Genomic DNA, 25,117 nt, shown 5'->3' with positions numbered 1-25,117 from the left:
AAAATTTTAGTGGACTTCAATTTACATACTTTTCAAAAATCTAAACGCTCTTAAAATCGCGCATGATGTACGCGCATTCTTTTATTTAAAATATAGTCTTCAACAGTTTTTTACAAAAATATTATATATTAATTTCTATAATAATGTAATACAAAATAGTGATTCTATGATTAACGCATTGAATGTTTAAACTTTCTTTCGCTACATGAAAGTTCCTCGATTTCGATTATTCTCGATCAGGGAAGAGTTCGTCGAAAGTGAAGTGCTTGCAGATTTTGTTAGCGAATTCGAGACACTTTTCGGAAATTGCCTTCTCCAGATTGGGCCTGGTAGCTGCCAGTATCTCCTGATGGCTGTTGCCCAGCGCCTGACTGATAGCATCATGGAGAACTCGGTCGAAGTTCTGCGCCTCGAATTTGATCGTGTAGTCCTTGATGTTCAGACGCGTCGTCATCGATGGGAAGTACATGTACTGTTTGCCATTGCGCTCGATCAATTTGAAAATCATTTTCACCTTTGCGTTTACGTTTTCTGCGACAGGATATTACAGGTTCATTTGTCAGAGCTCTTAGGTATGAATATTTTATAAAAACTGTGCATTCCTCTTCGCTCCATCATTCTAGCACGCCATTCCACGAGTTTTTTAAGAGTCACACATCTGATGAGTTTCATACATCACACGAGTTTTGCACGTACTGGACTTCGTCTTTAATGAGGAAAGAATAGTTTTCCTGTTCTTGTTCTACTTATGAAACCCATGAGATCTGAGATTTTTTTATGGTAAGATTTGCAAGACTCATGCGACACAAGTCTCACAGAATACACGTATCTAGCAAAATTCATAATTTCCATGAAATATACTGCTGCTAGAAATTTGAAAATCTGACAAGACACAAAAAGTTTACAAACCTTACAGGGACTTATCAGATCCAGAAATCTTCCTAAATTCGAAATTTCAGAAGAGCTACAGTTTTTACTTGTCCTTCATTAAATCAGAAGTCTTAAAAAGTACAGAAATCGAGTCACAATTTTTACTAATTTGTAATACTCAGAGATTAAACATGTTATTAAGAAAAACATGTTACAAAACTTAAAAGATCCATGAGTCTCACAAGATATGAAATACCACAGGAGCTACAAATTCTCAAAACCCACAAATTTTCTAAATCCTGTAAGATCTATATAGAATCCACCTCAGACATAAGATTTCTATAAGAAATATGTTTCTTAAGGTGTACAAGTCCCACAAAACCCACAAGCTCACTTTTATAAGATTTATATCTAAGATCTTCAGAGTCTCTACGATGCACAAGTTTCGTTAGATTCGTAAGTTCAACAAGACTCACAAATTAATAAAAAAATTCTTCTCCAAAATCTACTGTTCTAAGATTTGGAATAGTGGGCATGAGGCCCAAAAGTGACATGCACAAGACCCACAAATTTTTAAATCTGGCAAAACCAGAAACTCTAAAAAGACATAGAAATCTCGCAAAACACACAAATCTATATAAAACTTGCAAAATCACAAATTCCACAAAGAGCAATCATCTCACAAATCCCACAAATCTTGAGAAATCTTAAAGTCCATCAATAAAAATCTTAAAGAACCAGAAATCCTCTCAAGAAATAAATTTCACAAATTTTAGGGTACCTCAATCACACAAACCCTTCAGTTACACACCTCTCATCCCATTTCGACTCCAAATCCGACATTCTTATTTCAACTTACTTGCAGTGAGTTTAATGGGCCCCTGTTCATTGATCGGCACCAAGAGCTTCGCAGAGATATTGTAGATGGCCTCCATTCGATTTTCATCGAAGGAAAGGTCGATATCTAACGTGTGCTTCTTCAGATCCACATGGAGATTATTCAAGTGGTATTTTGACATGCCGTACAATTTTATGTTCGTTCCGACTGCTTTGAAATTGGGCATGTCCGCGAGTTGCACCTTGTCGATCACGAATGGGTCCCCAGGGGGGATGTCCAATTCTGGGATACCTTCGCGCAGTTTGTCTTGCAAGGCGCTGACACTGTCAGTGATACATTTGTCAAGGTCTGGATTTCTGGCACCACAGACGTGGATGTAGGAGGCTGTAAATTGATGGCAAAAGCAAGATTAGTCACAGCGGGAATAAAAATAATTAAAATTCATAATAACTCGAGGATAACGACGCTCTAACAACTGGGTGACGAAGACTTTATGCTTTTTTTAGGCTACTCGGATAAAAAAGTTAGACGAGTTGGAAACGATAACTAGCTGATAATATCAATGTTACGTGGAATAATATATCGTGTGTGCAATCGAGTAATTTTTCGATGTCATCGACGTGTATCGAAGAAGGAACAGATTTGAATGACATCTCAATTTTTATAAAGGATTAAAATTGATTTTTAAAATAAAAACAATTGTTTTCTTTAACTGTGGTTATTTCTATAGTGACTAAACCTTTTTCAAAAATAGTAGATTACGTCACATATAAAAGTTTCTAGATTATGATTCAGCAAACATTTTTTATTTCAAACCTCTTTATATATGTCTCATGTAACAATGTGGCAGACGTTCTGTTAGGAGTTTTGGTAACATAAAAAATTTCGACATTTTGTAATATTTTTATATTGAAAACATTGAAAAACAAAATTGAAACTTAAATCTATATCCTCTGAGAAAGACTAAACTTTTTATTCAGTAATTACGTATGACAAAAATTCTAAAGCATTACTAATTTTTTGACGTACCCTTAAGCCGCGTCCCTACTTGTACAAAATGTCACACATTGCACACACGAGATCGCGACTTAACTTGATTATGCGTTTTTTATGCTTCTTACACGATGAACGTAATTAGATTTCCTTGTCTCTGAAGACTTTAATTACATCATTCTATGTGAATCATTTTCTGTAAATCACATCCTTGTAGACCCCTGATATTTATTGGTATCTAAACACAATCAACAGACAAATCACCTCACTGTTGATTTTCATGGTCAGATTCAGTCATATACAGTGCAATCATGTTAATCCTATGACGTTCATGTATTTTATGTTTTGCTCTAGAACTGGTTTTCAGTTTTTTGACTAGTTTGTTGTTTAAGTTCCTCTTTGCACAGAATGGGGGAGACATTAAATCGCGATTATCGAGTCATTTGAATTTTACAATGAGATTAAAACGTTTCCGACAGAGAATTTGTTTTCCTGACTTTTGGGAAAGTAGTAGAATGTGCAGCTCAGACTGCCAAATATTTGTTTAAGAATGCTACTATTGTTTTTCAACAGTATATATAAATAGGTAACAAAAGGAGAAAGGTATTGAAGTTATGGGAAATTTATTCCTTTCGGTTAACTACAGACATAATATAAGTATTAAATAAGAAAATGTTTCAGTGTTAGATACACTGACAATAAATTGCAGACAGTAAATGTACGCTCAGTGCATTTTAATTACGTTATTGATGGATACTGTCATTGAGTTCTGTTTCTGTTGCCACCCACGCTGAAGAATGTTCAATATTTTATTAAAATAAAATATTTAAAAATTGATATTTTACAAAAATAAAATATTATTAGATTCGTGGATTTTTCAAGAAAATTCATTTGTATTAATTTTATTTAATTTAACAAAATTTGTTTTTCTATATTATTCCAATTTCAAGAAAGAAACACTGCACAGTCGAGGCTCGAATAAGTATAGTGATTCATATTTTATTAATTACTATCTAATTAGATGTAATTGAGGAGTTTGCAACAAAAACGATTTTTAATTATATAGGTTATACTGTGTTGAGTATCGTTCCTGAGAACTACAACGTGTGTTTATAGAAAAGTTCGTAATAAAAATTGAAGGAAAAGTTTTTTTAAATCCGCTAAAAATCAAACAAAACTTTTCTTGTAACCCTTATCTAATCTCCTCGATTAGATTTTGCCAAATGAACCAAGAGTCCCAGAAATATGTTCTTCCATAGTAAATAAATCAACTGAACAGTAATTTAAAAACTTCACAACCGCCGACACAATGAATGGAACCAGTAGAGTATTATTTTCTAACCCAGTGAATCATTTCTGAAAAACCATCGTTCAGACATCAAAACAAGGATCCCCAAAATGATACCCAAGAGTACTCACGGACTACAGCGTTGGCGAAGGCCACAAGGGCCGCCAAGAGAATACTGTGCGTGAACATCTTCGGTTGATACCGATCCTTGACAGATGACTCTTCCTCTAAACGAGCACAACAGGGAACTAACGCGATCCTCGCGAATGTCCGCCGATGAAGACTGATCTTCGTGTAGCTGCTAAGCTCATATATAGGTACGTCGGCTCGAGGATAACAGTTACATTGATTACGTTTCTGAATCACCTGCGCCCGTGACCATGCTCGTAGGTCACACGCACAGTTTCTTCGATTGATATTTTCCCTGTCGGACCTCTTCCATGAACGCTGGACCGGGGAGACTTCTTGGAAATCGAGGCCCAGAATCAGACGAATCTGTTCCACACGGAATAATACCAAGGACCTAAGGCAATCAGTCCCCTTGAAACTGTGATCTCATTGTTCTTATAGAGGTTAGGTTTTAGGAAGCTTGAGTTTTTTAGGTTTTAATGGTAATTTAATAATTTGGAGGCAGAATTTGGGTCTGATCCTTTGAATGATATGGACCCCTGTGAAATGTAACTAAATTGTAGTGTTCTGGGCGTGAAAGAGTTCTGGAGTCCCAAGGATTTGGGATATTGATAATCTTAAAGAAAGAAAGAAAAATTACAATAGCTATAGTATCTTTTTATTATAGCCTGGTTGCTATATTTGTTGTATTATTATATTGAGGAGTTTTTAATTATTTTTTTGGTCACAATTTTTGGTAAGGTCGAAGTAGTAGGTTACCATGAGCATAAGCTGACCTCTAGAAGGGTACAAAGTCAGCGAGCAGTGAGTTTATGTTGAGGAAACACTGTACTCTATCTCAGCTTCGGAGCGACACGAACGGAGCGTTGAAACCCTACAGCACGACAATTTGTACATTTTTCATCATTCTTTTTCCTAATTTCTGATATATCAATACAAAGCTTTAATATTCAAGGTCACTTTAATTACTTAGTTATACACAAATTTCATAAAATATAACATAATTATTCTTTCGATTTAAACAATGTGTTTCTCAGACACGGATATATATTTTCTTTCAACAAAAAAGTCAATTCGAGATATTTTGCACGGTGACGTTTAATATCCTCCTACATATAAAATAAAAGAAAAGTAATTATGTAATTACTGTTTACAATACTTAGAACTCAATTTACTTTAATTGCAAGTATCCTGTTCAGTCTTCTTCTTTTCCATCGATTTTATATTTCTAAGTGAAAAAGAGTTTTGTTCACGTTTCTAGAAGAGCAGTTTACAATTTTTTTTCAACATTAGTTACGGTTGTCAGTAACTCCTGGTGACGTAAAAGATTGATACTCCCGAGCTATATTTAATAGCTTTATATCATTGTTTCGTCTTCCCGAAAAAATGAATATCCTCTTAATTCAAGTTTCCTCTTATCATTTTTATCCTTTTGTTCTGTAACTTTCACGGACAAATGGAAATTGTTTTCCTGCGTTATTTCTCGTCCCCTTTATTGTCATATCAAGATCGTCACATTGGAAACGTCGTGGGAAACTCTTCCCCCACATTCATTACCGAATTGTCAGGCTGAGGTTCTAAACGTGTAATTAATGAAAGCGATTACTCGACATAAACCATCCTCGTTAGACATAACTACAAAACATGACATAATAAATCACGTTTTTCCTCTCGCTTTATGTATGTGATTTTTAACGATGTCGTCCGTTCACTTTTTCATTTAATTTTGATTGACGTCATTCGCGAGTACGAACGGAGGACGATTATTTTCGTTAGTCTGGAAACGTCGTTCGTGAAATCTACGTATCGGTTGGCTACCATGTTGTGAAAACAGGGGCCCATATTGGAAGGGACACGTCACGGCCTGGATGCTGGGTCCGTTTTTGCAATTCAAGTAAGTCAATGGCGAGGTCAGATTCTACATACTTGGAGAATTCGTTGCGTGTTGAACAATGGACTTGGGTGAAACTGACTGAAACTTATGCTGTGGGTAATCTTGACAGTTGATGCGGAAAATTAGGTTTTTCTGTTGTTGCTAATGAGGTCGAATGAATATGTATACCGTTTCTTAGGAATCTTGAAAAATGTGATTCTGGAATTGAAGGTTGGTAAACTATGAATACATAAATTAGGTGAGAATGGAAGAATCCATGAAGTTCGCAAAATTGAAGAAATTTACAAGTCTCACCATTTTATAAAATGTATACAAATTTTGAGAAACCCATAAATTTGATAAATGTAGACAAATTGTGGAACTGTGAATATCACAAAATCCCATAAAATGTAAAAACATTACAAAACCCACAAATTCTATAAAATCTACTAAGTTCACAAATTTTGTAATATCTATAAATCTATAAAACACATAAATCTACATTTTTTAGACCCATAAATTTTTGTGGATCAAAAGTCCTACAAAATACATAAATCTCACAGGATCTACAAAAACCAAAACTCTCCAATTTTACAAAGTGTAGAAATTTTTTCAGATTTATGAGATTTATGAGATATGATTTTCATAAAACCCACAACACGGACAATTTTAGAAAAATTTCAAGTCTCGAAGATCAAAACTTATAAATCTCACAAAATTCGAGACTCGACAAGTCCCACAAATTCTACAAAATCTTACAAATTTCACAGTTTCTATAAAATCTATACGATCCACGAATGCAATGTTTCCTAAGACCCATCAATTCTATAAAATCCTCAAACTCCCACAAAATTCCCACAAAACTTTTAAATGTCAAAAAATCCAAAACTCAACAAGAATTCCAAACCCTATAAAACTTATAAGTCCTGTGAGATCTACACGATCTACCTGTTCCAAAATTTCGTAAAACATACAGGTTCCACAAATTTTAGAAAATATTTAAAACCTACAGGTCCTTCAATTTTTTATAATGAATCCTACATGTCTTGTAAACTTGCGAATCCCACAAATTTTGGAAAACATGCAGGGCCACAAATCTTACAAAACTCACAAGCTTCAAAAGACCCACAAATCTCACAAAGTACACAAACCCCAAAAGACCCACAAATTTCACAAAGTACACAAACTCAAAGAGTCTCACAAAATTTCACAATGCACACAAATTCCAACAGACCCACAAATCTCACAAAATTCATATACCCCACAAGTCTCACAAATTTTCGACTTTTTTTAACGTGTCAGGAACTGTAAAACTCTATAGACACAAAGCTCTACCATTCAGTCATTACAAGTTCCATGAATTAAGTAAATAAATTATCTTATCTATTTCTAGAAATTCATCAGCCAGACTCCTAGTCTTCAGTCTTTCCCTGAAAAATATTTGCATAGAACTATTTTCACCGCAGAAAAAATTCTTCTAGTCAAGTGTTAATCTTGTGTGTACCCTTCAACGACAAAAAGCAAAAGAAATTCCCGCAGCCCGAGTTGCAACATCCTTCCACAGAGTAGTTGGCCGATGTTAGAAGCGTGGCTAAGGCCTAGTCGCATATTTTGTTCCGGATCGTAGAGTTTCGGCTCGGTGCCACTTTCCCCGCTCCTAATGATCACCATAAAAATCGCGGAAATTGACGTGGGCAAGTTTTTGCCTCCGCCAAATCCGTGCTGCAGCGAACGACAGAATGTGATCACAGATAATGAGTTAGCGAACCAGCGATCGTCGTGTCGCAACTTCCATCATTTTTCATGGGTCTGCGTACGACAGCCAAATGACAGGGAACAGTGCAACTTGCAAAGTCAATGACGGTTCACGATTGCGTGGTCGATAAAACGTCGATAGGTGTTCTATAGTCTCGAATTAATCTCAATTATGTTGGATCTGGTTTGCAATGAGTTTGAGGGAAGAAAGTATTTTATGGTTCTGGAAGCGAGGGATAGTTAGCTTGCTGGAAAGATTGGAAAATTGAGTTTGTATTGAAGGATAGTTTGGGGGATTGTGAAAGGATTTTTAATGTTTAGTGAAGGATACTTTTAATTCTGAATAGAGACTGCCAAATATAGTTACGTAAGATGAATTTGGACTTTTTGTTTTGGGTGATCATCGTGGATGATTCATCCTCAGTGAAAAAAGTGTACAGGTTGTCTTCATCAGTGTTTCATCTAAAATCAGCAATGAAAGTGAATAATGATGGCAATGGAGTCTCGTTCTACTTTTGATGAAACAAATGAAGGATTCATCCCCAGTAAATCTAACATTTCTACTATTCTATGATATTCTTCTATAAAACTACTGAAGTGAATTCAACCACTAGACTGGTGTAAATATTCCAACTTTCATCTTTCACTTTCACAGTGGATGAAGCATCCACGATGGTCACCCAAAGTGAAAAGTCCAAATTCACCATTAAGCATATCCCTTCAAACCTTAGAAGACCCTAGTATCGAAGATTTAAAATGTTCAATGAATATAAGCATTACCTATTCTAATCCAAAAATTGTCAATCCCTCTTACATTTAAATACTATCCCCAAATTCCAAATATCCCAATATGTCAATATTAAAATTTTCAATCATTCCAATACCTAAATACTCGAATCACCATCTCTGTCCCAAAAGCCAGAAAAAGAATTATTTGCAAAGGTTAGAAAAAATATTCAAAAGTGGTGGTCCATTCAGGTTTGCTTCTGAATCAATACAAGGAGCCCTCAACCAATCGACGGGCAGCGCGTCATCGAGGGCGAGGGACACATTTCGGCGAGCACATGGAAACCAGCAGCTCCCTCGAACTTAGTTCGTAACTCACTTAGCCTGTGCATAAATCTGTCGCGGCTAACGGGACGGCTCTACAGGATTAACGTCCGTTTGAATTACGCCGAGTTACAGTAACACTGGCGACGTAGGCGCCCCGTGCACGCGAGCACTCCGAAGGACAGCACTCCGCGAGCGCTGTCGCTTTTTCCGAGGTAATTCTACGTGCCGTCGAGATTTTGCAATCCCCGCTGCTCCTCGCGCGTCCACGTATCCGGTCGGCGGCGATTTTGCATTGCAAATGGGTCGATCGATTACGCGAGATCGAATTCTTAAAGACAAATAGTCGCGTGAGAGACAAATCGTTGCGTACAGTGGAGGAACTGAGGGGATAAGTGACTTTGATGATTGATGGCGGCTAGGCTAGCAATGATAACCTGGAGAAAAATTGGCAACTGCACAGAACTTGTGTCTAACCATGGAGAAAGGCAGTGAGTCAAAAAATGTGGAATTCAGTTGTTTGTATTTTTGGATAATTTTATGTATCCTGCGTCAAAAAGCACTGAAAACTTAAGTTCACATTTTTTGGGTAGTTACTGCTTTTCTCCATAGTTGGGCAGGCTTAGGTAGTAAGGTGCCACCACAGGTGAGCTGAACTTTCCCCCAAGCCCAACACACCTAGTACCATTTAGACACTGCTCATGTTCTAGGAGAAGTCTCCTGGCAAGTACTGACTCTAATGCTTTACATGGAACTTCTCATGGGCCACGACCAGTAGGCACATTCGATAATTAATTATTCAAGTGTAAACATTCTCAAGTGTCGACTCAGCCCGTCCTCTCCAATTGCCAAATCAGCCTTCGAACGACTCTACCACAGCCAGGTGCAGTCGTGGGAGAGTTGATGCATCTTGGAAGAGACATGCCTTCGTGCTCTCGAGTGGTCCAGCCGCGTTCCTCACGAAATGCCAGCGTAGCGTTTAGCAAGTCGAGGAACGCGGCGGAAATCGCGAGGAAAGCGGGTGAAACAGAGAGAAGCGAGCAGGAGGACGCGGGCCCAGCGACCAGCACCGTTCTCCATCGCGTCAACGCCACCACTAGGCGAGCCACCAGCCAGAACCTGGGGCTGGACCAATGACCGACAAGTGGCACGAGGCAATCAACATCGTCGAACGCGATAAAGCAATCCCTGCAGCCGCGATCGGGGATCGCGGGTTAACATATCATCCCCGTCTTTCTATCCGCTAGTCGCCCGCTATCTGACCGACCGCGATGTTCGCTCTTCTTCCACGTGTCTGGTAGGCCAGAGCAGATTCTCTTTCCCTGGAGTTGGTCGCTTGTTGGACTTCTCAAGGGTCTCGTGAGAGAGTGTGGACTGTGGAGTGAGGTTCTTGGGGGCTGGGGTCCTCGCTTGGGGTTGGTATAGTGCGTCTGGGAAGTATAGTGATTTAGGTTGGACCCACTCAAGTGGATGTGTGATACGATTGTGGGTGCAAGCTGCCAAATGTGTTCTCTGTTACTTGGTTCAGGAATGTAACTTATTTGATGTTTGCTTTCTTATCACCCTTAAAGTTTTAATGTCCTCATTGGGATAGTTACTCGAGGGTTTCAAAGAGCTGGTACCATTCCTGAGTCGAGATACTTATTGTTGGAAGCATGAAGAGCTTGAATCTCAGTTATGTTTACGAAGTCACTATATTTCCGAAGAGCACTAGGGAAGTGGTAGGTTAGTGTGCATTAGGGTTGTTGAGGTGTTTGGTTACTGGGCTATTAGATCGTTTGGGTCATCAAAAAATAACATAGGGTTGAGTGAAAAGAGTTTAAAAAAGGGAATCTTTTAGACACATTTCTCGTGTGGAACTGATACCTACTGAAGTGGTAAGGTCTAGGTATTGGTATCTAGGATTTGGGTTGTCGTTTGAGGACCTGTTGAGAGATATCCTGTCAACTAATTTTTGGAGAAACATATGTGTACTATGGAGTGACAGCTTTCTAACGTGTAGGGTTGTTGGGTTGTTTGACATATGTGAGAACACTTAGGAGTTTGTGTGAAACGAGGGTCCTGGGGAAAGAGGTGTGTATAGTATGAAGTGATACTTGTCTAATGTCCAAGCACTTGTAGTACTTGACAACCGATGAAGATATATCGTCTATAAATTCCTGCTGAATAAGTGTATATTAAAGATAGAGATATGCTATCGAGTAAAAAGTCGTTATCTAATGTCCAAGCTGTTTGTCTTAATAGCTCATCAAGGTATACTATCCATAACTTTATGTAAAACAAGTGAGTCTTGGAGGCAGAGTCACACTATAAAGTGATAGCTGTCTAACATCCAAGGTTCTTCAGTAGCTTTACAGCTAATAAAAAGATATCGGTTATGGATTAATGTTGAGTGAAGAGATCTTGGGTTTAGGGGTATGCTATCAAGTGGTAATTACCTAACATCAAAAGTTCTTGGACTACCTGACAGTTGATGAAAATATACTATTCATGAGTTTATGTTGAATGAAGAGGTCTTGGGGAACGAAATACACTAGGAAGTATCTAGTAATTATCTAATACCTAAGCTTCTTGGGTTCCTTCACAGCTACTGAAGGAGGGGTCACATCTTACCACAAACTCTCTTCTAACACATTTGCTTACAAAACGAAGTAAAGTTGCTGACACCATCGAAAATGCAGAGGCTCGTAAAACGCGGAAGAAGTAAGGTTTCACAAACCGCAAATGAATCCTCTGCGGTTAGAAAATGCATACGATGGTGCAATAGTATACTTGTGGCAGCTGTGGTTGCAGCTCTTCCTCAAATCAATTACTCGATAACACGATCGTTGAACGCTCTGCCATTTTCCCAACAACGAATCGCTGCAACTTGATTTTACCAATTCTGTGGAATTCTAATGTAGGATTCTTCAGCATTTTATTTATCAGGATTGCATCTTGTATTATGTAAACACGGGGAAGATGTTTATTGCAGTATATTAGCCTTGGCATCATTCAATCAGAGCTTTGCAAATGTGCAGTTACTTCTAAAGCAGCTTATCGCTACCCTTCATCTAATGTTCTTTTAAAATTATTGCTGTTGCTAATGCTATTGTCAGGTTCATGAATATATGTATTAGAAACTTAAACCGTTATATTCTTTCTTCTTCCGCAAAATTAGAATAAAATACTTATTTAGAAATCTGTTTGATCAATTTTCTGGAAAATTCAGTAGTAAGTAGTTTATCCTAGAATAAATCAGACACAACGTGGAAAGGGGTTCTCTCTCATCCTTTCTTCACTTTGATACTTCAAGGGTTCACTTCTCAATTTCTTATTTCTTTTAAATTTTTTAGAAAATTTCTCAGAATGTAATTTCATTTTTAAAAAAGAAGAGTGTAGTTATATCTAATTTCATTTCTAGAAAAGCGAAACCTATAATTAAGAAAGGAATTTTGCAACGATTCCCTGCTAAAATATTCCTCGATTTCGTCAACAAAATTTCAGCCAAAAATTGACAACTTTTTCCTTTTTTAGCCTAGTGGCGACTCTGTTTTGCTCGGTCTCAGGACTGTTGCGTAAGTATCTTTAAAATGTCTCTGAATTTCCACTCCTTTTTAATAATTTCACCTCAATTAATAACCATTAATTAGTCCCCTTACTGTTTGCCTTTCCTTCCTTCGCACAAATTCAGGCTCTCGTGGATATACCAAGGCTTCGTCGTTTCTTGTTAACAGACGTGCAGTCGAGAGTAGTGGCCGTTACGAAATTTCAGTTCTCCGTCGACAGTGCGTAAGGAAAATATAAACGCGTCGCGTGCATGTTAACGAGATATTGCAAAAACTTGTCGTTCTGTTTACACTTTCAAAACGTGACTGCATTGGTGGCCTTGAACTCGTTTATTTGTAGGATCAAGATCGCGAATCCTACACTAGTTTTTTGGTGGACCGCTTTTCGAAGACCGACGAGGTTTATCAAATGTTTACCATATTTTAAGAGCAGAGAAAATAAGCATTTCTATATGTCAGAAAAAAAGGATAGATCGACTATCTTTCTCTGAAGCATTTCAACTCAGAAAATTTGCATTATATTTTCTTTACGTTTTTTCAATAATTATTTAACTCTCTTTTTATTCTTCTTTACATGTCCATTTGAAAGAGAAGCTATAAAAAATGTTAAAGTGTCAGAAATGAAAAGGTAGATACTCTATTTTTTAGAGTCAGGTAATGTGAAGTTTTTCAATTTTTTATTAAAAATAAAGGGCCAATATTTAATTTTTCTACAACTACCGCTATAATAAAGAGTTTCAAAAATTCTACGCTCTTAAAATTTCGTATTTGTTACTGTTTGTACAAGTTTTGATCCTTGTGATCACTTAACCGGGGAGCCACTGTTTTAGGTGAACTTCGAGCCTCTGAACTCTGCTCTCGTTAACAAAACACAGTATATAACTATTTTTACAGATATAAAACAGAAAACCATAAGTTACACACATTTATTTTTCAGATATTAAAGTTTAAAGCTTGGAATCTCAATTTCTTATTATGCACTTGTGACTTACTATATTCTCATCTGTTTTTAACGAAAAAGTTTCTTCAATTCAATCTTTCTTCCTCAAAAATACAAACTCTATTTCATAGACATTATAACAGCTGACTCTACTACTAGCCATGCTGAACGAAAAACAGCAATACTGTGAGACTCCAACTTTGCGCTGAATAGACAGAGACACACAATGCTGCGTACTCTTTCTATCGTCTATAAAATTGAGCTTCCGCAGAGTTGCTGTTTTTGTTCAGCATGGTTAGTACTAGAGTCAACTGTGACATTACTTCAAATATAAATTCAAGTTTCAGGAAAGTGTGACTCAAGTAGTTTTGCTTTACTGTCACAGATAAAAGAAGCAACATTTTATGTTACTTTTTTCGTGTACATAGCGCAATTTTTTTACTTTTTTGAAATCTTTTTAGTAAGATATTTACTATGCACACTGTAGTTTTACTTCAGGGAGATGAGAATGAGAATCAGTGCTTTCAGCTAGGCAAATGTTGGCGCAGAGTTTAGTTCATTTTTCCTCTTTCGTGTTGAAATGGCCAACCCACTCTATCATTAAACTGCGCAATGTTCCTAGGTAATTATTTAAATCGATACGTCTGATCCACAGCGCCCTACATAAAGCCGTGCAGGAAGAGCGAGCCCGAGATCAACAAATGTATCACAAGGTCGATCGATCAGCTTCGCGACAAACTCGCAGAAGGGATCCCCGAATTAGAGGCGCCAGCCATCGAGCCTTTGTACTTGAAGGAGATCCGACTGCTACGAGGACCAACTGGGGCGAGACTCGATGTCAATCTCACGGATCTGAAGGTCAGCCTCATGCAAATAGTTCTGATCGACTTCTGACCAAGTCTAAATTTAAATAAAAAACCTCTTTCGTACACCATTTCCTACATTTTTTAAGTATCCTTAAGTAAGTTGTATACAAGTAGACCTCGACTGATCGACTTTTAACCTAGTCTAAATTTAAATAAAAAACTTCTTTCATACACAATTTCCTACATTCTTTCATGAATTTTTAAGTAACTTTTAGGAATTTTGTCAAGTAGACATCGACTGATCAACTTCTAACCAAGTGTAAATTTAAAAAGAAAGCTTCCTTGATATATAATTTTTAAAATTTTTTATACATTTTTAAACCAGGTGGATATAAGTAAATTTAAATAAAAAATTTCTTTGGCTCACAACTTTCTACCTTTCTTCATGAATTTTTAGATAATTTTTAGGAACTGTTTCAAGTAGATCTCAACTGATCAACTTGAGGCGGAAGTCGCGTTTAGAAAATTTAATGCACATTTGAGAAATCTTTTTTGGTAGGGGAGTGACTTAAAATTTATGAAACAGGAGGCTGCTTTTTTGGATTTTTATTTTTTGTATTTTTGAAACTAGGTCTCAGGGCCTTCCACCTTCAAAGTACGTGACCTTAAGGCCGACGTGGAGAACGTGGTATTCACTTTCAAGGTGTTTTTCGACAGACTGACTTTTGAAGGGAAATATCAAATTGACGCAAGGATTCTTCTGCTCAGATTGACGGGGCAAGGCGATATAACAGGGAACTTTAGTAAGAATCCTTCCACAGATAATTAGTAGTCGCGAGAAATTGAAATAAGATTTAACGAAACGTAATAATGACCATTAGTGACGATATATTATTAAACTGATGTTAATTATTAATAAATGCTGAATGTTATTATGATTGCAGATACTTGTTCCTTTGGTATTAGGCTAGCTAAGTAATAACTTATTTGTTTCTGCATATACCTGGAATCAGAATGTACACTCATCTCTAGAATGCATAATCATTGCTAATTGAACTTTAATGTCTGTAATTGTTGTTTTCAGATTGTGATCACTATTCATTTGGTTTATTATGACTTTTCAGCTAATTATGACTCTGACGTGGTGCTGAGAGCCAGGAAGGTGTTCAGGAATAATGACACTTACCTCAACTTTGAGAAAATGAAAATAAAAATAAAAATTGGCAACGCCAATCTTAACTTCAGTAACCTCTTTGGTGGTGATGGTACAGTTTTGGGTAAGTCGAATATAATTTCAATATGTTATTCATTTCGCGAAAAAACTGAAAGAGAAACATCAATTCTAAACAAATTCTTAGTGAAATTTATTACATAAGTTTAATTTAATCATTAATTAAACAAATTTGCTTTCAAGGAAGATATTCCAATCTGTATGTTAAGCCATGTTTCCATGTATTTAAGATGTAACACACTATATCTACCTACTATGCACTAAAGTCTATATTAAGTCACATTCCTACTTGTGTAACTGAAAATCGAAGTCTCGATAATTTCTACTCTCTACTAAATAATCCTTCTTAAGTAGTTTATACAGTATTCACAAGAATTTTATTTCAATTCACGCTTACATTTTTCATGATACATGTGGAAATGTGACTTAATGCTAAACATGTTTTTCTCTAAGAATTTGCAACTCTACATCTCTCAATTCTGCATTACGTTTACCTTCAAAATTTCCCCTTAAAAGCTTCTAATTATTTTTCTTATCAATTAGGTGCAGCCAGCCACGAATTATTAAATAACAACAACGCGCTGCTCTTGGAGGAGATACGACCAGTGCTGGAGACATCATTGTCAGATCTATTCACTAACGTTGCGAACAAGATCACGAAGTCCTTCACGTACAAGGATCTATTTCCAGAAGAATAAAGAATCCTTCAAAAAATAGTAATTTTCGGGTGTGAGGATTTTTTGGTTCACCTTACGTTGCACACTGTTACCAATTTTAATGACACTCACGCTGCCTGTCAGCATGCCACCCTATACCACGCATCCTCGCTACTGTACAGTCGTATAATTATTCGAATAAAGTCTGGAAGACATTTATTTAAGAAATGTTTATTCATTCGACGCTCGTGCTGCTTAACGAACAATAATCAGTATAAACAAAAAGTCAGAGTAACAAAACATACTGTGCTAATTGCAGAGTGTAAAAAATATCCAGCTAACAATAGTTAATCGGAACAACGAATAAATAATCGCTAGAACCGGAAGTCGCTTACGAACCTATACCTAGATGATCACATTCTTGTCCGACGAGGACGAACAAAACTGGTGTCCTCATCCGCCATATTTTTGTCGAGCCATCTTCGATCAAGGAGCAAACAATTTTTTGCACTCGTTCAGAATTAAGAAAGTAAATAATAAAATAGGATACATTGTTTTGTCAGTCGTTGCTTGAATTTAGTTCTCAGAAAATTTGTGGCTGACAAATTAACTCGTCAGGACTCGTAAAAAGAGTAAATATACTCTCGAGTTAATTAGGAGTATTGAGCTTTCGAACACTTTTGAGAATAAACTCTAAGTAACCAGATTGGAAGGAAGTACTTTGTTGCATGTTGGAAATCTTGATGCTCTTGTTAATCAAAATGGCGGATGACTGCCAATTACCTAAAAGGACCACGCCAGTGAAGTAGGATCACTAAGGGAGCAGTTCCTCTTTTGTGAGTGCTCCCAATGCTCTGGCAGCCAACGCTCTGCTCACTGTGGCTGCAGTGTCCTCGATAATTGGACTGGCGATGTCCAGGACTAAACGTGGGTTCGAGTTGAAGAACGTGGCTGCTGCTTCAGCTGAAAGTCGAAGTAGAGTAAAACGTTTTGGGAGGTCGAGAAACATTACAGAGGAACAGAGGAAGCAGGACAGTGTTAGATCTGGAGAATAGTCTTCTTGTTAAATCCATCAGGAAATTACCAGAGTTGGAAAACTGGCGACTGTGAGGAACGCAGGTGTAACTGGTTGTAATAAAGCCTTCTACGACCTATCTGTCCTTGTTTTGATATTTATGCGCTTGCATATGTTTAAGAGATAAAAAATTCATGAGAGCTTGGGACTACAAGGAGTCGGCACAATACATAGTTCTTTTGTTTTTGTATTTCTACATGAGACACTTGCCCAGCTTTGAATAATAGATGAGATTGAGTTTGAGTTTTTATGACCTGGATCATTAGTAATTGAAGCTTCCAGGTGTAGGCAAGATCTTTCTAGATTTGTTATTGTGAATTTTGTATTTTGCATCTTGTATCGTGTATTTTGTATTTTGTACTTTGTATCCTGTATTCTGTATTTTGTATTTTCTATTTGAATGTTCAAGTAGGTACAGCTGATAACTAAAAGCCTCAAGTACCTTCATCATGAGTTCTTAGAGTGACTCTAATCTAATATAACACGATTGTGTCCAAGGACTCCTGATGAAGCTAGAGCTGCACTGCTCATAAAATACCGAAAGTAAACCCAAAAAGAACACAGCTCCTATCAAAAACCCTCAACCAGAAGAGTAGTCTCTCAAGTAGCGGAGTAGTATCTCAAACAGCAGACCAGGTACCTCTTAGGCTAGCAACACATGCTATAGCACCGAGAAACATATTTACCTGGGACACTGTGAGACGGAGGCGCCTTCAACTTAATATTCCCATCCCCAACACGGATTTTCGTGACGAGTTTGTCAATCTCGATCCTCTGCACGCCATTTTTATCAGTGACTTCTTTGCCCTGGGCGTTCACCAGTGCCTCAGTATTGGCTACAGTGCAAAACAGATCATCAATAAAATCTCTAATTTCATCCCATTTCCCAGGTTCTAATAAGACACTCACTGAAGTTTCCCTTGAAGCTGCCAGCACCATTCAGAGGAAGCAGTAACAGCCGTCCTTGGACGTCATAATCGCCATTCACATGGATGTGAGGCAGCTGCACAGTGATGGTAACTGTAAGATCGTTAGGGTTCGCCTTGAGGTCATTGATGACAAAATTAGTCGCCCCATGTACGCGGATCTGGCTCATGTTAGCCTTGATCTTCAGAGCCTCCAGGTTCCTATCGACTGTCAGCGATGGTAGGAACAGCGGGTCCAGCGCTGGAAGCTTCAAAGAAGGTATCCCCTTGGCGAGGTACGGGGTGATCGCTCTCAATTGCTTCATGACACATCTGCCGTATTGTTGGAGATCGTTCGTTCGAGGACAAGGCTGCACACCCGGCGCTGAAGACACAAATCGATGAATAGAACAAATCTTAGCCTTGGGGGGCTTGGGGTTGACTTTGGTCCAAAGGTCATGCGTGGTGAAGGGAGCAATCACTGTTGCGGTTCGTTGCAATTGGTCTGAAGTTATTAGTGGATTTGGGAACTTTTACGTTTATTGAGATGTGTTTTCTAGGTGTGTATAGGGTGTTCTAAAGTAGTTCAGGAGATTTAGCCCGAGTTTACGCATGTGCAGACTTGCAGACTTCAGCTGCGTGAGTGCCATGACTCTTGTTTGAGGGACATATTGTGTTAGTTAAGGAACCTTGTAGTGGCGGTTAAGGGACTTAGTGGTGGCTAAGAGGCGTAATGGAGCATAGTGGGGGTTAAGAGACGTAGTGGGGGTTAAGAGAAGTAGTGGGAGTTAGTGGCCTTGACCGACCGAAATTCATGAACTTCGTTTAGTCTACAGAGTGTTAAAAGTTAGATGGATTTTTTGCGAAAAACTCGTAGGTCCACAGAACTGACATGGAACTTACTAATTGCAAAGTAGCAGGTAAAATATTTTCAACTTCTACTTCTGCCTTTTTAACACTTATTGCCACTATTAATAAAGAGAAATAGAACTGGTTAGTGAAGGGGCACAAGCATCCAAGTAAAATCTAACACCAGTAATTTGTTATAATCGACAAAAACTGAAGCCAATCGGCAGACTATGAAGTATTACTTAATTGCCCCGTGTTCTAGCTAAATTTTCCACCTTTCAGCAAGACTTTCAATCACGTTGCGTCAGAAACGCTGACATTTCGATCGGTGAACCCAGGACTCGCAGAATCGTGGAACTCGCGTGCTTAATTAGAATTCACGGAGCCTCAGCAATTAAACTTTTTCGCAACAAAATTAATACTTAACATAAAAAACATTAATAAATATTTTCACACAAGAAAAATTAATCCCCGTTCCCTCACCTAAAATTCACAAGACACACATTCACCTTTTGCATTCCTAAAGGCTAATTTCGTTCCAAATTGGAAACACAGAGCAGCCAGTGGACTTTAAAGGCGGTTTTCATGAGGTATCGCGAAATCTGCATTCTTTCGAGGATTGGTGCCAGGAAAGTCGACATACTGCGCTCTGACAACGGGTTACTGAACGCTCCTAGCGCTGACTAAGGAGTCACCGTTTTTACCAGGCCTAAAATCGAAAGTAACACCGGTGGAAAGTGAAATTGCGAGGCGGACGTACCGCGGGCCCTCTTTCATCGACCGTAAAGGCGAATTCTCGCGTGGCCGCGGCACGCTGCTCGTCCAGCGAGAAAGGATCGAGTCCCCACGGTCAAGCGTGATCGATGGATCGCCGGTAGCTAGAAAACTGGGGTGCCACGCAGCTTGAGCGATCGCTGTTTTGATTATGTGAAAGGAAAGCTCAGTCCTGGGCACATTCACAATATTATTATTATATTGTTATTATCATATTATTATAATATTATCATTATAATCATTACTATAATCATCATCATATACTATTACTATTATTACTACTATTATTATTATTGCTATTATTATCATATTATTTTTTATTGTATATTATTATTATTATCATAATATATTATTATCTTATTATTTCTGATTATATTACATTATATTATTATTATTATCGTAATATATTATTATCATATTATTATCATATTATTTTTGATTATGTTACATTATTATCATTATTATTATCATATATTACTATTATTATATTCTCATTATCAGTTATCATACTATTTTTTATAGTATTATATTATTATCATATTATTTTTTATAGTATTATATTATTATCATCATCATCATCATCGTCATAATATATTACTATTATATTATTATCATCTTATATTATTGTTATTATTATTATGAGTGTACATATAGTAATTAATATATATGTATATGTTTAATAATAATATTATATAGATTGAGTAATAAATGTACGTATAATATATATACATTTGCAATATAAAATGAAAAATATGATACTGGTCTGCTGTTATTAAATTAGTCGTATGTTTATCACGAGTAAATGTGGCACGAGAAGCGATGAAATTTATTTTTAGTCCTACTCTGAGGAAATAAAAGTTGATTGCATGTGTGGGTTTGTTGAAATGTTCTACATCTCCTAATTGTGGGTATCGGGACTGGAAATATTACGCAAGGTACATGTTATATGTTACACCTAACGTAATGCGAGTAGGTGTCAAGTTTGCTCAGGGAGAGATGAAAGTTTCCACGATGCAGTAAAGAATTGTTTCACGTAAGAATTTCTTTAGTTTTTGAATGTGAAATTTTTAATGCAATTCGTAATTATTTACCGACTTAAAATTCTATTTAAATTTCAATCTCACAGTTCCAAACATTTTTATAAATAATAAAACTATGAATTAAAGCTGTCAATTTAAAAAAAAAAAATTGTTGACCATATCTTTTATCTTTATACACTAATCATTTAAATTACTGCATTATGCTTTGATAATAAATTCAAATTATGATAATCTGGGAATGATAAGTTATTGCAATGCTTATAAATCATACTATAAGTTCTTCTAGAGTTTTATGTTTAATAATTGTCACGTCTGAGGCCCGTTTCGATGAAAATATTTCTTGTTATCAAGAATTAATTGCCATATAATATCGTCCTTGTAACGTTTTTGCACCGATCGAGAGGAATTACGCATCCACGGCAACGTTTTCTAAAACTGGTACATCAGATTAGAGTAAACACGCAGCTGGTTCGCTGGCATTAAAGTTTCCTCAAAAGGGACATGCTGCACGTTTTCCAATGTAAATGACTTTTCACGTTTTATTTTACACATCACCTTGCGCTACATCCTCCAGTGATTTGAAAGTGAAGTTGGAAAAGTATGAGAAGAATGTTATCCTTAAATATACACTACAAAGATTAATGGATGCAGATTGGAGATTTTTGTAAAATTCTATTAAAAAATATGGGAACTTATTTTGAAATGCGTCTTATTTTCTATGCACATTATGTATTTTTAGTGTCATAATAATTTTTGTAATATTTCACTTCATGAAAACATTCTATGATTCTTGCTCTTTTAATTTTCTTCAATAATATTATATTTCTTTTATGAAGTAAAAAGAAGTGGAAAAATGATTTATCTTCTTTTAGAGTATGTTGCACTTTCTTGCAATTCAAATGCATCGATTTCTTAGTACCTCAAACCTGTGGAACTTGTTTCGCAACAAAGCAGTAAATTGCAACAAAACTTCTTTGGCAATGTTTATTACCATAATCGGCACTTTAGAATCTGTGAAAAAAAGTATTGCAAGAATTACGAAACTAATCCCTTTCAGAAGTAATTAAAAAAGTAGTTTGCAACACTTAGCTGGCTTAGTATAAGGTGATTCAAAATAAGTGGGCAATACTTGGTGATTTTTTTTAGAAAAAGGACTAATTACAAATTAATCCCATTAATTTGTTTTCACATACTACCTAAGGGTGCATCAAATTGAAGACCCATGTGCTATTAAACTTCTGAGCACAAGAACCATCTAGCTTTCTCCCAATATTCAAGTGTATAATTACTCCTATCATAGCACCTATAGAACAAATTTCACTAGTCTCATCGAGAAGCAAAACAGTGCAGCCAGTCATCCGTAATGAGAAAGACATGAAGAATTTACCCCTTCACTCATCAACTAAGCACTCACCCAAAGTAGGTACCTTTTTGCTCGCAAAAACAAAAGTCTCCCTCCACCTCTTCGCCCCAGTTCCCTAACTACCTTGTAGAGACTCTCTATGCTTATGGATTTCTTGCAAATTTAGAGAGGGCGATTGAAATCTCAGCTGTATGTGATTAAAGAAATGGTATCCAAATAGAGATTTGGGGTACAGTTTACTTTGGGACACCCAAAATTATTGAGATTTCTTTATATACATATTTTCATAGTATTGGATAAGTAGAATCCCAAAATATTATCCCTAACTTTAGGGATTCACTGGTGTGAAAGTTATTTATATCTGTGTGCAGACCTTATTGTTTTAGCCTAGTTGACAGATTACCTACACTGGCTTTATACTATCAGTTGACAAGAAAAGTCAGTAGTTTTGGGTTAAATGTAGGTTGGACATGGGTTAGGATTGGGTCAAGTCTGGGTCAGATCTGAGTTATACATTAGAATCCAAGAACACTAATCTAGGCTTTAGAAATTTGTTAAAGAGTTGTTTGTATCTACATGAGAACTCTACTGTTTTAGCCTATTTGATAGACTATCTATTTTAAGAACACACTGGCTTCATACCATTGGCTAACAAGAAAAGTCAGTAACTTTGTGTTAGGTCTAGGGATAAACGTGAGTTAGAACTGAGACAGGTTTGAGTTACATACTACAATCCAAAAACACTACCCCTAACTTTAGGAATTCACTGGTTTAAAGACTACTTGTATCTACATGAAAACTTTACTATTTTAACCTACTTAACAGATTACCTACTTTAAGGACACACTGGCTTCACACTAGGTGACAAGAAAAGTCAATAATTTTGGGTTGATTGTAAGTTAGACACAGGCCAAGCCTGTGCTAGGTCTAAATTAGACACTTAGCAGTCTACTGTAACACCATATCGTCTCGATACAATTAAATGATCTCTCAAAAAACGGCAATAAATGTCCCCCAAGTCTCTACCTAGGTCCCCTTCGTCACCCATAATTCCAAAACCCCAAGTTTCCATGAATAAGCAGAGTCCACCCGACCACCACACCGCAAACACCGCAAGGGCTCTACTTACGCAGCTCAGCGACAGCAGCCCCGGCCCAGGTGGCGATGATCAGCAGTCCCAGCAGCATCATCTCGTGGTCCTTTGCAGGCTGGCCCTCGATCGAACGCGATATCGCAATTAGCGAGAGCGATATTGAAAATGCGTGCGATGGCCCGCACCGCTGGGTATATATAAACTAACGGCACTTTCTCCGCGTGTATGCCCAGCCCCACTCTACGCGAGTGGTGAATTTATCATGGTAGAATGCCTCCTTTTAACTCAGTCAGGGCCGTAGCCACATGTCCACCACACACGCGTCGCAAAACATAAAGATAAACGAGAATTTGTCCTCGTTGCGCGGAGCCATCGAACCGTAGGTCAGGACGCCAGCGGTTGATGGATGGGCGAGGGTGGATGGAACCTCTGAAAGGATGAGGAGGGCCGAGGTCACGCGGAGGCTAGAGTCACTGGTCTTCCTTCTTGCATCTGTGTTTTTGCATCCTTAATGAGTGTTATGTCAGAGGGGCCAGGTAAAAGTGAGGCCCACTGAAATTTGGTGGCTGGAGGAGGGTGTTTGACGTCAGCCTTGGATCCAAGTGGGGTCTTGGTCCCATTGGGAGGCCTTTTTCGGGGGACTTGGACTCTGGAGTTTGCGATGCACTTGAGGAGTGATGTCTCTGGGATTTGCAAATTGCAGTATTTAAGTTTGAATTTTAAACGTGGAATAGGAGTTTTTGAGGACTCTGTGAGACATCATCATAGAGTGTTTCGTTTCCTTGGACGGTCAAGTACCGATGGACATAAATCTTCTTCCATTATGCTCATTAAGAACTTGTGTCAAGTAATTTGCATAAGCGCTTGCAATTTTCCTAATGACATCTTCCTAATGTTATTTTTCCTGTGTTTTGTGACGGCAATGCTGACCTCTTACTGTGGAGTCTGGTTGGCATTTCCTGTTGTAATGTTTAGATACGGTTCCGAGGATGACAGTGATGACATCTTTCGTAAACATTTGTTTATGATGGAGATTGGAGTCTTTGAAGGTTTTGTTAGAAGAGGATTTTAATTATGTATTAGTTTGTAATTTTTTGATTCCATGCTTTCCATATTTAGGTCAACGACTCTGTGCCAGGCGTATTATTTCGTAGAAAGTGTCAAGCCATTTTTCCACGTGGATTTGAAAATTCCTTAAAAAGTGAAACTTTGCTCTATTACAAAAGTTTATTATTGCCGATAATGAGTCACGTAGATGTTCCACTTTTCTAAATAACAGTTTAGTTTTTAATTAATAATTCATTAACAATATTCTATTACTCTTTTTGCTGACATTCTGAATTTTCTTTAGAATGGAATTTTTTATTCTTCATAGCTTGAACCCATAATACATTAAAATAAATACACACAATATAATATTAATAACAATATGACATAAGGCTACAGTATAATTCTATACCAGAATTTTTTATATTAATATACTTAACTTCTATCTATATAATTACTGAACCCAAGTTATGATTAAACTTACTATCATTACAACCTAAAAATTAAAAGTATATGAAGTGCATCATAATATAATAAGATAAATACGATTCAGAATACGACCATGCAATTACACCAGATTGGTTGCATGGGGTTCAAAGAAATTTTCTTAATTAACTAAACATTATTCCAGTCTCGTGATCCCGTTAAACGTAATTCCGATTTCATATCCATTCGTTGACAACTACTTTCCCTGTCGTCTAATGCTGGTGCAACTTGTTGCATTTCCCAAATACGATTATGTAAAATGTGACGGATTCCAACTGGTTCCGCTATGGCGTTGTTGTAATTGCGTATGGACTATACGTAACGATTGAGAACTCGTTTAAGTAAATCGAATATGTATTCAATGTCCTGCTCCTTCGAGTGACGCAACTCGATGCGTTACATATTTTATTTTGGTGGTGATACTTTTTCGAATATGCAAATATGCAACCTTTGACTCGTAAAGGGGGAAACAGAGTTCCTCTGTATAAAGTAATGACAAAAATATTGC

General features: G+C 37.1%; 3 protein-coding genes across 3 annotated transcripts; 1 reads left to right on the top strand and 2 right to left on the bottom strand.

Moving 5' to 3' along the window:
* Nucleotides 1–50: 50 nt before the first annotated feature.
* LOC143181837 (uncharacterized) lies at nucleotides 51–4,258 on the bottom strand. Its single transcript, XM_076382496.1, has 3 exons — nucleotides 4,121–4,258; nucleotides 1,730–2,092; nucleotides 51–531 (listed from the first exon to the last, which is right to left on the bottom strand). Exons 1-3 carry the CDS (start codon nucleotides 4,176–4,178, stop codon nucleotides 227–229), a joined length of 726 nt encoding a protein of 241 aa, XP_076238611.1. The 5' UTR covers nucleotides 4,179–4,258; the 3' UTR covers nucleotides 51–226.
* A 5,809-nt stretch (nucleotides 4,259–10,067) lies between these two features.
* LOC143181840 (protein takeout) lies at nucleotides 10,068–16,152 on the top strand. The gene is made up of 6 exons (XM_076382498.1): nucleotides 10,068–10,093; nucleotides 12,313–12,353; nucleotides 13,940–14,142; nucleotides 14,722–14,893; nucleotides 15,215–15,367; nucleotides 15,865–16,152. The coding sequence occupies exons 1-6, from the start codon at nucleotides 10,068–10,070 to the stop codon at nucleotides 16,017–16,019; spliced, it is 750 nt and encodes a 249-aa protein (XP_076238613.1). The 3' UTR covers nucleotides 16,020–16,152.
* Nucleotides 16,153–16,791: 639 nt separating this feature from the next.
* LOC143181841 (circadian clock-controlled protein daywake) lies at nucleotides 16,792–23,173 on the bottom strand. The gene is made up of 4 exons (XM_076382499.1): nucleotides 23,113–23,173; nucleotides 17,962–18,342; nucleotides 17,739–17,888; nucleotides 16,792–16,940 (listed from the first exon to the last, which is right to left on the bottom strand). The coding sequence occupies exons 1-4, from the start codon at nucleotides 23,171–23,173 to the stop codon at nucleotides 16,792–16,794; spliced, it is 741 nt and encodes a 246-aa protein (XP_076238614.1).
* Nucleotides 23,174–25,117: the final 1,944 nt, after the last annotated feature.

The sequence above is a fragment of the Calliopsis andreniformis genome, chromosome 7 (assembly GCF_051401765.1).
Source record: "Calliopsis andreniformis isolate RMS-2024a chromosome 7, iyCalAndr_principal, whole genome shotgun sequence".
NCBI lineage: Eukaryota > Metazoa > Arthropoda > Insecta > Hymenoptera > Andrenidae > Calliopsis > Calliopsis andreniformis.
Note: the sequence above shows the minus strand (reverse complement) of the source record. Positions and strands in the feature narration are given on the sequence as shown.